At 37.2% G+C, this 13,524-nt stretch overlaps 1 protein-coding gene across 3 annotated transcripts in view; it reads left to right on the forward strand.

The window, feature by feature from the left end:
* LOC111159966 (FGFR1 oncogene partner 2) overlaps positions 1-6,454 on the forward strand; it is a 30,280-nt gene extending 23,826 nt beyond the window's left edge. For 2 of the 3 annotated variants that reach the window (XM_022522682.1, XM_022522683.1), the window contains exons 5-7: positions 142-255; positions 2,732-2,845; positions 4,440-6,454. In XM_022522682.1, the coding sequence (XP_022378390.1) occupies positions 142-255; positions 2,732-2,845; positions 4,440-4,577 (366 nt within the window). In that variant the 3' untranslated portion in view covers positions 4,578-6,454. The remainder of the gene's footprint in view (positions 1-141; positions 256-2,731; positions 2,846-4,439) is intronic. The other variant, XM_022522684.1, reaches the window with a different exon arrangement.
* Positions 6,455-13,524: the final 7,070 nt, after the last annotated feature.

Genomic DNA, 13,524 nt, shown 5'->3' on the forward strand with positions numbered 1-13,524 from the left:
ATTTTTGAACAGATGCCTTTTTGGAAATCTTAAAAAAACAAACATTTCAAACAGTTGGCTAACACGCATGAACTAACACTCATTCAGTTTTTAAATTACGGATAATATCCGTATTAACATTATAATGACTCTATACTACAGATTGACATGGTACATCGTAACAGCTCCGAAGGATTCTTCCTTGATGCATCTCGACACATCTTTGAAGCATCTCAGCATGGACTGGAGAGGAGGCACTTGGAAGCAAATCAGAATGTACACTAAATAAAACAGTCAACTTTTGGGGTGTGGATGGAAGGGGGGGGAGGTCCATTTAAAACATTCTTTGACATTGAATTTTCCTTCCAGTTTAAATCAGCAAATAAATGAAATTGCCTTAAATATATATATACTGTGCTTTTGATAGCCATGCAAAAATATTCAGTGTAGAAACTTTAAATCTGTCATTAATTCTCTGTGTATTGTATCATACACAGCCTGTTAGATAATGGCAGGCTTTAAAGGTTGTTCAAGCCAGATTTTCATTTTGTTGCTGCAGAATTTTGTAAACAGCTACCCTCTTTGTGGACATCAAAGTATTTTCTTGGAAGTCATTTTAATCTGATTTCATAGAAGCTTTGTTCGAACTATTAAAGGAACAGTTTTAACTCAGATTTGTAATAGTTTGTAGTTCTTTAGTTTGAGTTCTCAATAACCTAAAGATGCCTTTGTTTAGGTTTCATACTATATGTATATGTATATGTTAGTAATATATGCTACATTGTCTTTTTTGTTTTAATTATTGAGGCAGGTCTTTATTGAGCAAATTTGAAATAACCCTAAACAAAAGTTAAAAATGAAAGGCATTTCAAGAAAGTTCAAGGATTGTATTACAGTTCAAGGATTATGTTACTGACTCTTCTTGCTTTTCAGTTTTGAAAGCACAGCTCTTGGCCTCTGTGTTCACTCAAAGACCTAGGATACTTCCCTAAAGATTTTATTGTAATAAATGAACCCTCCATGAACTGGGCCTATAAAACTGTTCTGTTTGAAATCTTGGTGGGTTTTTTTTCTTCTCATGATTTAATCAGAACAGACTCTGTCCTGAAAAAATTAATTTTCTTCCATTTTAAAGGCAAAGAATTATTTGCTTCCGGTACAGCCTTTTACCCTTAAAGGACACTAAATGATAAACTGAAGAAAATGTTGGTATTCAGAATTTTTACTCATCATCCTCAGTCTGTTGCTGCAGTTGTCTGTACTTAAAGCTTGTTTTTAAACATTATGCTCCCTTTCCAGAGGGAGAGATTTTAATCATTTTTTTAAAAAACTATTTCAGAATATGATAGATGTTTGTCTTGATATTATTGTTGCTACCGTAATCTAATCCAGGACTGTCCGATAGCACTTCCTGAAATGATGGAAATGTTCTTTATCTGTGCTGTTCAACATGGAAGCCACCGGTGCCACATGGCTATTGAGCACTTCAAGTGTCACTAGTGCAACTCAGGGACTGAATTAACTTTTTTAAAAGGTGTTTAATTTTAATTGACATTTACATAGCATCATATTGGGTAGTACAGATTAGTCCTTTTGTTTTGGCTTTCTGCATACTAGCATTGTATAGGTATCCCCATTAACATAATTTAAGGACCTGCATTTTTGTTGGTTACAATGTACTAAATGTGTGGTTTGCTAAAGATACTATTTGTTCTCCATATTTTTCCACAGTTTACTAGTTTTGTAAGTTTTGGAGGTCCTTTCCAAATCCTTTTTACAAATCAGATATATACAATTTAAGAGACAAGGTTATTGGGGGAGATTTTAGCTTTTGAGTTTGACCTTAATAAAAATCACCCTCAACTGCCAGTGAACAATGGTCTTAGAAGCTATTTGTTGAAAAAATTATTATTCTCAAGTTTCTGTTGATTTTTAAACCTCATGTCTGTCTCTTTCACTTGACTCTAAGCTCCTTGAAATCAGGGAACATGTCTTGATAGGTTTCCTATTCCCATTGCTTAGCACGGTGCCTGGCATATCACAGGTGTGCAAAAAGTAATAATAGCATGAGATTGGAAGAAATTTGTACTACCTGCTGCACCAAATAAATGTGGCCATTTTATACCTAAGTGATATTTGAACAGTTCGCAAAGGAGGCCATTTAATATTTTAATACTCAAAAGCAGACTTCTGTTCATTTTATTCAATATTTATTATCCATTATGTACCAGACACGGGCAAATATAAACAAGATACAGTTCCTGCTCTCAAGGAAGATTATAATCTGGAAAAGTTTCTAGGTTGGATTGAGATCAATTTTTAGACATGGATAATACAGAAAAGACTTGTGAATCATGAAGATGTTAGGGGTAAAGAGATCAAATATGTCAATTTTTGTCTTCCCCATTACTTTAATTAGTACTATATGTAGGTATAAAAAAGGAAAAGTTGTTGATCATTTGTAGGGTGAGAGGAATGTGAAATATGAGTACACTTCTTCTTGCTAGTGGGTTTAGTTATATTGTGGTGTTTATCCTTATTTATAGCCCTGACAGAACTCTGATTTCAAAAGCACATTCATGGTCAGTCAACTTTCTGGTAAAACTGGTTTATAAATTACCTTCATGTTAAATGGCAATGTAAGAATATTACATCCATATTAAGTGGCAAGGCAGACTTTTTAAAAAGGAGAGAATCCAAAATTAAAACTAAAGTATTTCACTGATTTGCAACTCCCATCTCTTTTTTTCAGGAATTACAAGCACATGTTGATCAGATAACGGAAATGGCAGCAGTAATGAGGAAAGCTATTGAAATTGACGAGCAACAGGGTTGCAAGGAACAGGAGCGAATATTTCAACTTGAAGTAAGTTTTAAATTGCAAATGTGGGTAAAAACTGTCCATACAAAGATTTATGCCAGAAAATACATCCCATTTAAAAATATATGTATACACTTCTCTGGAAAACTGGTCATGTTCTGTTTCTTAACCTGGATACTGGTTATATGGGTATATAATGCAAGACCATTTCCATAGTAATAGAAGAGTCCAGGATCAGTAAAGCAGTATTTGAGAACATTGATGTTTTATGTTTTGATCCTATGTTGCTTCCTGTTACTGGGTAAATATGCTTTTTAATTTAGTAATTTAAAAAATTTCTTCGTTCTGTTGGAAATGATGATGATGCAGGAAAAGTTTTTCTAAACCACGGATATTCTTAGAGCACTGGTATTTTTCTGAGGAATATAAAAGCTTTTCCGTCCTTTATTTGTGGCAGCAAAAGCATCAGTCATTGTTGAATAATTCAGATCAGTAGAATAGACTTTTATACTTTATTCATTTTTTAAAGATTTTATTTATTTGACAGAGAGAGAGGGAATACAAGCAGGGGGGATGGGAGAGGGAGAAGTAAGCTTCCCGCCAAGCAGGGAGTCCAACGTGGGGCTCGATCCCAGGACTCTGGGATTATGACCTGCGCCAGCAGCAAACGCCCAACAACTAAGCCAGCCAGGTGCCCCAACTTTTATGTTTTAAAAGCTTCATTTTGAAATCATAGTGGAGATGCTTTTGGTTATTGAGGGCCTAAAGTGTTTTCTGTCTCTAAGCATTCTTTAAACAGGGTTAAGCAAACTTTTTCAGTAAAGGACCAGATAGGAAATATTTTAGGCTTTGCAAACCAAACATTCTGTTGCAACTACTCAACTCTGCCATTGTAACACAAAGCAGCAATATACACAAAAAAGACCGAGTTTACCTATGTTCCTGTAAAGTTTAATTTAAAAACAACAGACCTCAAGCCAGGCTGTATGTAGTTTGCTGATCCTTGCTTTGTACCAGTAAAAAGAAAGACTGAAGACAAAGTGGTTGAGAATTACAAATGTTATTTTTAAATGTCTGCTAATTTCTTACAGTAACTAATCTGGGGGGGAGGTGGTAGTTATTAGTGCTAGATCTGGTCACTTGCCTTCTTGAAAAATATCACAATTCACTCAGCCAACCCTGCTGCTTTCAAATTAGAGGGAAGAAAACAAACCAGACCAGATGGCTTGTCCTGCATTCCATGCTTTCATGGAAAGGAATAAAAGGACTAAAGTACTAAGAGGTCCTAGTCCCAGGGTATTATTCAAAGGCTTTGTTGAGTTTATAGAAATATAAACCTAGAGATTATTTTCTTCATCTATACTGTGAGTGTAAAATAAGGCAATTTCTCAGGTTCCATCTATAATCAGAGCTGCATAAATAAGAAGGCTTTGCACTGCTGGAAAACACTGAGCACAGTTCCTGTATCTTTAAAGTATTCTTTGGATTCAAGTTGTCAACTTCAGCTGCATATATCATTTTGTGTATGTCTGCCAATGATAGAACCTTCTGTCACACCTTCATATGTTTGGCTTAAGATATGTTTGTATTCTCGGGGCTGTCCTGCTGACTGCATCTTTGTTTTTTTACCCTCTTTTAGCAAGAAAACAAAGGCTTGAGAGAGATCCTTCAAATAACTCGAGAATCATTTCTGAACCTTAGGAAGGATGATATGTCTGAAAGTTCATCTTTGTCAGCATTAGTGACCAATAGTGACCTGAGTCTGAGGAAAAGCTGAAGAGCCTGTAAGTGTGTGAGCTTCTTAACAAGGCTCTAAACGGTCACTGGGACTGGTCTACTAAAGTGAATGAATTAACAGAAAAATCTGTCTCAAGCTACCCTTTATTTTTTTTCTATAGTATGTACAGTGCACTGGCAATGATATTCTTGAGATAGCAACAAAAAAATCTTGAGATAGCAACAAAAAAATAGTTAATGGTCATAGACTTTATTCCAAAATAAAATTTAAAATAGAAACTTGTTAATTGATGAACAAACTGAAGATTTTCTGAGTGCTAAACTGTCAGGAGCTTCCAGCAGTGCAGGTGGCATTCTGGATGACACTTGGATAAGCGTGACTATCCCCAGTAAATGTTTGGGAGTTCATGAAATTATTCTCATTTTGCCACAGTTTTATGAAGAAAGATTGTCATACTAAATTTTATTTCTCCTCCTTGTATGGTGTCAGAGTTAACAGAGAGCTTTACGTACCATGAGACTTCAGCTTTAATGATTGCCTGCCTACCTTCCCATAAATGTAAATTTTTGTCAAAGAAAATTCAGTTAGCAAGGCCGTAGGAATGTTTTATATGCACCATAAACAAGAGGTGATTTAATTTTAGCTAACTTGCCATAGTTAAAATAGCTAACAATTGTCCATAAGTTGCTTAAGTATATGAAATATTTCAGGAATGAAAGAGAAAGAATATTACTTTCTAAGAAAGAAGATCTTAGACATATTAGTAGGTTAAACTACTCCTTTGAAAGATTTAAGTTTTGGTTCTAAATCAATAATGATGAGATTTTTCTTTTCTCTGGTTGATCTTTAAGGATGTTATGTAGCTCTTAGCTGAAAGAGTTGAAATGTTTGATACAGCATAGGTAAGGTAATTTCAGAGTAAATTAAGAATTGTTCTGCTTCACTGAACCCTTTTTTAAAAGTTTTTTTTTTTAAGTATTCTTAAGAGATACAGAAAGTAAGTTAAGATTTCAAAAAAAATTTGTTTTCTGGATCTATTCTTAAGCTTTATCTGGTCCTCATAACCTGTAAGATTTTTCTTATAACCTCTCAGTCAAAAGGGGGTGGGGGGAAGGAATTCTATGGATTTATAAGTATTTGTTTTATTTTTTACAAAATATATATCCAGTATGTAAATTTTTAAAAACCACTAGACATAAATGTACTTTAACATCAGTTGAAATCTAAATTTTTCTTATTTTGTGATTATAGAATAAAAGGATAAAAGAAAAATGTCACATATGATTAAATATATTCATTTATATTAAAATTAGCACAATAGGAAATTCCACTTTTGGGTATATAATTTGTTAAAGAAATATTCACATGGTAATTTTTGTGTATAATTTCATATATTGATAAAATTGAAAACTACTTTTCACCTTGGAATTTTCTATCCTAAGTTTGGGGTGAGTAGGGTCGAAGGGGCTGACTGAAAAGGGCTAATGGCCCAAACACTGAACAGATTCTCAAAGGCCTTAATTGATATTTTATAAATGACAGTTTTCATTTTAAACTTTTCTATTGGTTTTGGGGTAAGTATCTCTTAATTTGGTGACACATTCATTCATACAGTCTTTATCCCACGTCAGAATTAAAGAAAATAAGCTACACAGTTGAGATTAAGTCTGAGGCAATTCATTGAGGCAGCTCTGTTACAAAATGTTACTTGATAGTTATTTTTATAAATAATTTATTCTTGGTCTTCTTACTTGGATATAATTTTAAGATCTTTGGTGTTTAAAGACATTTACTTCACTATATAGCAACAGTTTTCCATCCATATATTTTTTTTAAAGTAAAACCTTAAATTTATGTCTGAGAGTGTGTACTGCAGAGGAGCCATTTTATCAATAAAGACAAACGGTTGAAATTGATATGGTCTCCAAGTTAATTTGAGAACAATGCTTACATTTATCCTTACAAACAGGTTTTTTTTATGGCATCTCATCTCTTACCACAAAACTAGTACTTAGCAACAACTTACATCTGTATTTCTTAGGAATTGGCCAGCAACTTATTCCTTATCCTGCAAGCCTTTTTATTGTATGTGGTGGGTTTAAGAGTGTCCCCTCAAAGGTATGTCCAGTCCAGTTCTGATCTCCTGTACCTGTGAATGTGACCAGAATTTAAGTTTTTGCAAATTTAAGGATCTTGGGATAAAATCATCCTGGATTTAGGATGGGCCCTATATCCAATGACTAGTGTCCTTATAAGAGACAAGGGTATTTCAGACAGACGCATGAGGAGAAAGCCATGTGAAGACAGGCGGGGAGTTATGCAAGCCTTGAGGCCACACCGTGCCACCAGAAACCAGGAGAAAGGTATGGAATGCACTGTCCCTCAGAGCCTCCAGAAGGGGCCAGCCCTGCTTGATTTCGGACTTCTGGCCTTCTTAATTTTTTAGAATTGTGAGCCACCCCATATGGTGATTTGTTACAGCAACCCTAAAAAACAATATCTATTTATCATCTATCCACTACAATTCTAAAAAACCAATTATATACAACCTTACAGATGAAGTATTATCTGCTCAAACTGATCTCCTTTATATAAGAGTGACTTACAAAGTATTTTATTTCTAAATTGCCTCAATGAGGGGCGCCTGGGTGGCTCAGTGGGTTGAGCATCTGCCTTCGGCTCAGGTCATGATCTCAGAGTCCTGGGATCGAGCCCCGCATCGGGCTCTCTGCTCAGCAGGGAGCCTGCTTCTCCCTCTCTCCCTCTGTCTGCCTCTGCCTACTTGTGATTTCTGTCTGTCAAATAAATAAATAAAATCTTTAAAAAAGTAAATAAGTAAATAAAATAAAAATTAAAAATAAATTGCCTCAATGATTGGAAGATCATATCATTAACTCAGTTTTGGTGATCTCCACCTTTTCTGACGGTCAGAGTAAAATAGGAGTCAGTTTTTAGTTAAACAGCGATGAAGAATAATTTCTAATTGGAATTGGAAGGGGCTTTCTTTTTACCTCTGTGGCTGCTTTTGTTCTTTCTTCTGACTTAAAATTAGCCCCAGGGCTCAGTCCTTATTTCTACTCTATTCCTACTCACTTCCTTGGTGATCTCATCCAGTCTCATGACTTTAAATACCACCTGTAATGCTGATGACTCCCAGCTTTACAGCTCTCATTAAACCTCTCATTAACTCCAGACTCCTTCAAGTGTAACTATCAAAGAGAGATCTCAGACTCAACATGCTCAAAGCGGTCTCACTGTCCAGCCATCTCAGCTTATAACTCCATCTTTTCAGCCGAAAACCTTGGTGGCATCTTCGTCTCTACTTCCTGTTCTATTTTACACCCAATTCATTGGCAAATCCTATTGACCCTCCCTTCTAAATATATCCGTATCCTACCGTTTCTCACCATCTCCACTGTCTCCCCTGGCTAACACACACTATGATAGGTGCTAGAGCAAACAAATGAGATTCAACCTGAATATCATACAGTAGGGAAACAGTTTATGTCAGTTGTTAATTTACAATCAACATCTACCCAATGCAGTTTATTATATACCACGGCTTAAAGATTCTAGCAACAGGAACAAAAACATGTACCTAAATTTGCATAACAGAAACCTTAATACTAAATTGCACATACAACTACGTAAAAATCAAAGGCATAGGGAGAAATGTCCAGAAGCAAATAACATCAGTATACTTCTAATTCCATTGTTTTACGTACACTAGACACTTAGCTACAAAAAACTTTGTTGCCTGAAAACCAAACTGTCTTTGTATAGATGTCATAATTTATACAACTATTTCTCCTAATGATAGAAATTCAGACTGTTTTCAATTTTTGTTAACATAAAACAATGCTTCCCTAAACATCTATGTACATATTTCTGGTGTATAAATTCTCAAGAATTTGTTATGTTCCTTTTTGTTACAATTTATCTTTTACATAAAGGAAAAATAAATGTATACGGTTAAAAATCCAGCATACAGAAAATATTACAGTTCAAAGTCAGTCTCTTACAACCCATGTCTTCCCAGAGGTAATTACAAGTTTCTTGTGAATCAGAAAAGCTTAATCTATTAAGTGCTGTTAAACATACACACACACCCACACACACAATTGGAATCTCAACTACACCTTGGTTCCTCAGTTTTGGTTTTTTTTTTTTTCAGTTAATGATAACCCTTGCAAGTTTTTTTTTTGCCATATAAGGAATAAAGGATTAAACTCACATAAAAAGCAAAGCGTAAACCCGTGGCTTTGGAATAACTAAAGCTGTCAGAAAATTCACTATGTTGAAATCAGTACAGTAGGTAGAACTAGACCCAAGGTAAATACATCCTTATCTTGAAGCACAGGATATACACTTTTTGGGTGTCAGACATTGCTAGGAAAGCTACATTTTCAGCTTTCTATAAAACTAACAAAGAGGAAAGCTGGTTAGAATCTGGGTTCCAAGAGCTTGTCACTGCATAACCCCAAGCCTCAGCAAATTGCTTTTGTCTGTACAGACAGTTCAGGATGAATAGGGCTAGCCCTTGGCTACTTTAAAATGCCAAGGATGTATCAGCTTCATCTTAGATTTCAGCACCACTCAGTGGTCAAATACTCAGTGCTCCCAAATCAATGGTTGATGTGAGATCAAGTGAATGAATACCTCAAATGTTAAATAACTTCTAGAATATGTTCATTTTAAGACCTATCTCTGGGGCGCCTGGGTGGCTCAGTGGGTTAAAGCCTCTGCCTTTGGCTCAGGTCATGATCCCAGGGTCCTGGGATCGAGCCCCACATCGGGCTCTCTGCTCAGCAGAGAGCCTGCTTCCTCCTCTCTCATCTCTGTCTGCCTCTCTGCCTACTTGTGATCTCTGTCAAATAAATAAAATCTTTAAAAAAAAAAGAAAAGACCTATCTCTAACTGAATTTAAATAAAAATCTTTATAATAACTTTATTCCTGGTCATGCAGACTCTAGACCTATAGAATATAAGAGGTTGAAAACATCATTCAGGAGAAAATTCAGTAGAGAATCACCAGTATATATCACTGAAGGAATTCAGGAGGGAGAGTTGGTTTGGAAGAAGAATAGTTCTACTTGTGAAATGGAAGACTAGCCTGTGTTGAAAAACTTTCAGGCATTTTTTTTTTTTTTAAGATTTTTATTTGAGAGGAAGAGAGAGACAGTATGAGCATGGGGAGGGGCAAAGGGAGAAACTGACTCCCCACTGAGTAGGGAAGCCAGACACGACTCAGGGCTCCATCTGAGGACCCCTGAGATAATGACGTGAGCCAAAGGCAGATGCTTAACTGGCTGAGCTACCCAGGTGCCCCAAAACCTTCAGGCATTATTAAGCAAGATGAGAGAGTTTTTTGTTGTTGGTTTTGTTTTTTTTTTTTTCCAGAGAAAAGCCTCTAATTCTGTCCATGAAAATAGTCCTCTAGACCCTAGGCCCAGCCCTAGCAATACATATATTCAGTGTTAAGCAATTTAGATATATGGATGGTCTCCTGCTCTAAATACAGCAGCTGGTTTATTTTAGAAAGGTGTTGGAGCTCCCAGATGGCTCAGTTGGTTAACTGTCTAACTCTTGGTTTTGACTCAAGTCATCTCAGGGTTGTGAGATAGAGCCCTGCACTCGGCACTCAGTGCAGAGTCTGCTTGGGATTCTCTCCTTCCTCTGCCCTTTCCCCCTGCTCATGTGCTTGCTCATGTCATTGTGCAACTCTCTAAAATAAAATTTTTTTAAAAAGGTGTTGACTGGAAAACTGGGGAGCAAAGGCACACTTAATGTGTCTCAGCTACTTCGTCCATCTGCATCACTTTCTAATCTTCCACCCCCTTCCTTAAAGCTCCCAGGCAGGCATCCATGCCCTGCCCAGTGCACTCACCACAAGTTCAGGCAGGCCAGATAACACACAAGCCAGTCTGGACAATAGAGAACCCATTAGCAGGAGGAGCCATGAACCTCAGGTGAACTAGCCTTCTAGCCCCCTAAGAACTACAAAGAAATAAAGGTTGGTATGGCCATCCTTTAACCTCCTTCCAAAGGAAGGAATTCATCCTGGGGGCAACGGAGTAGGTATATTATACTTATTTAGAGGTATATTAAGAGGACTCTGGAACAGAAGGAAAGAATTTGACGACCACAGCTTGCAGATCACTCAAGTGTTCTGACCCACCTGCCAGGAAACACCTGCTAAATTCTAGGGTCTTGGGAGGAAAAGAAAAAGGTAAACAAAAAGACAAGGTGTACTCTGTGCAGTTTTATAGTATAGATAAAATTTAACAAGGAAGACAGACAATAAAAACAGAACCACCATACAATCTAGTAATCTCACCTCTGGGTATATAGCTAAAGGAAATGAAAAGCAAGATCTTATAAAAATGACTAATTCCCATGTTTACTGCAGCATTATTCACAATAACCAAAACAGGGAAACATCCTAAGCGTCCATCAATGGATGAGCAGATAAAGATGTGGGGGGTTGTGTGTGTATTTATAATTTAAACATTGTTCAGCCGTGAAAAAGAAAGAAATCCTGCCATTTCCAAAAACATGGATGGACCTTGAGAGAACTATGCCAAGTGAGAGAAGCCAGAGAAAGACAAACACTAGATGATACCACTTCTGTGTGGAATCTCAAAAACCCCAAAATGGTGATGACCAGCAGCTAAAGGTGGGAGAATTGGGGAAATGTTATTTAAGGAAGAAATGAACTCAGAATTAATAGACAAAATCTGGAGCTCAAATGCACTAGGGATTATGGTCAACACTACTGTATTATAAATTGCAAGGCTGCCAAGAGACTGGATCCTGTTTTCACAAAAAGAATGATAATTATGTGACATGACAGAGGCATCAGCTCACTGTATGGTGGTAATCCTACCGTAACATCAATATACCAAATCCACATACTATACCTTAAACTTACATAGTGTGGGAAGTCAATTACATCTCCATTTTTTAAAAAACAACACCAACAACATCCTTTCTGGATCAAAATGTGGAAAGCTGAGAATGGGCTCACTGACCCCACCAAGAACCAAAGTGAAGGGCTGCAAGGACTGGCAGGGAGAGGGAGAGATGCCCCTGGGGGTTCTCCACAGAGCAGGGAAGGCCGTGAAGCTTCTTATGGTTTCAACCCCACTACATGGAATGCACTCAGCCTCCTGGTGGTTTAGTTACTCCTACTCATCTTCCAATTTCAGCTTCAGTGTCATTTCAAGGAATTCTCGCCTGGCATCCTGGATTCCATCCCCTCGTCCATTTTAAGTTTCATTGCATATTGTACCTCCTCTGGGTAACTACTCCAGTACCTGTCTCATCACACTCGAAACGCTGCAGCAGGGGCCATGCCAGTATATTCTGCCATCTTCTTCCTAGTACCCAAGGCACGGCCTGGCACTTAGGAATTCAACACTTATTTATGTAATAAGTAAAAGTGAGATCAAAATAAAACTGCTGTCATTTTATGTGGGGGATTTCTTGTTGTTGTTGCTGATATAGCCTGATCCAGACCTGCCAACCTCCCCAGTGTAATGATTATATGGTAGTCCCTGGGTAAGCCCAAGTGTCCACTAGCTTGAGCCCCTTTCTACCTCCACTTCATAGAGTGGTCCTTATGATCACAGTGGCCAGATTGCCCAGAAGTCTTCCAATCAACAATCAGGGTAAAATGATTTCTAAAGTATATTAGTTTCTAGCTAGGCCTGCCATGAAATATGATACATGGAATGGCTTAAGCAGAAATGTATTTTCTCACCATTCTGAAGGCTGGAAGTCCAAGATCGAGGTTGGTTTCCACTGAGGCTTCTCCTCTGCCTGCAGAAGGCTGCCTTCTCACTGTGTTGCCACCAATTCACCCGCAGAAGAAAACTGAAAATAATCAATGATTTCTATTTTCATTCTGATACAGTATAGAGCACATTTGGATGGAAGTTAGGTATCCCAAATTTTGATCTGGGCACTATTATTGATAATAGTGACTTAATTGACTCCTTGGTCAAGAATTTCCTCAGTTAGGGGTGCCTGGGTGGCTCAATGGGTTAAGCCTCTGCCTTCGGCTCAGGTCATGATCTCAGGGTCCTGGGATCGAGCCCCACATCAGGCTCTCTGCTCAGCAGGGAGCCTGCTTCCCTTATTCTCTCTCTCTCTCTCTGCCTGCCTCTCTATTTGTGATCTTTGTCAAATAAATAAATGAAAAAAAAAAAAAAAATTTCCTCAGTTATAAAGTAAAGGGTCAGATCACATGATCTCTAAGGTCTGTACCTGGTCTAAAAGTCTAGCAGTTTCCTTGGTCAAACCCATTTTCTCTCCCAACCTTCTACATAGCAGTAGTTAACTGCTATGGTTTGATAACCTGGTAGCTAACCTATAACAGTTTAATCAGAACTAAAACATTTTAGGAATAGTATAATGAATTTTCTGGTGATACTACTACTTCGCACTTTTCTTCAGTTGGACAAACCTGAAGTGCTAAGGACACCAACATGAATTAATCCACCAAAGATACCAGCTTTCCTTCTAACAAGCGATATAAATGTTAACACACTGCCTCAGATTTCCTTCATTTCCTATTGTTTCATTTAGGCTTAAACTGAATTTTTAAGATAAAGACTGAATTCTCCAGATGGAAGTCATTTTATACCTATGAAACTTCTATCATGTCTTTATTGCTATCGTACAAATAGAGTTGGTCAAAAAGTTTTAAAAAAAATGAGGGGCACCTGGGTGGCTCAGTGGGTTAAGCCTCTGCCTTTGGCTCATGTCATGATCTCAGGGTCCTTGGGATGGAGCCCCACATTGGGCTCTCTGCTCAGTGGGGAGCCTGCTTCCCCCTGGTGCTCTCTCTGCCTGCCTCTCTGCCTACTTGTGATCTGTCATAAATAAAATCATAAAAAAAAATTTAATGAGACTTTTTAGCATTTTTTCAAAATAGGCATTTATTATTTAAAAAAATTATACAAAGTGGCTTTTTATTACTCAA

The sequence above is a fragment of the Enhydra lutris genome, unplaced genomic scaffold (genome assembly GCF_002288905.1).
Source record: "Enhydra lutris kenyoni isolate GAN:26980312 unplaced genomic scaffold, ASM228890v2 scaffoldscaffold72, whole genome shotgun sequence".
In the NCBI taxonomy this organism is placed as follows: domain Eukaryota; kingdom Metazoa; phylum Chordata; class Mammalia; order Carnivora; family Mustelidae; genus Enhydra; species Enhydra lutris.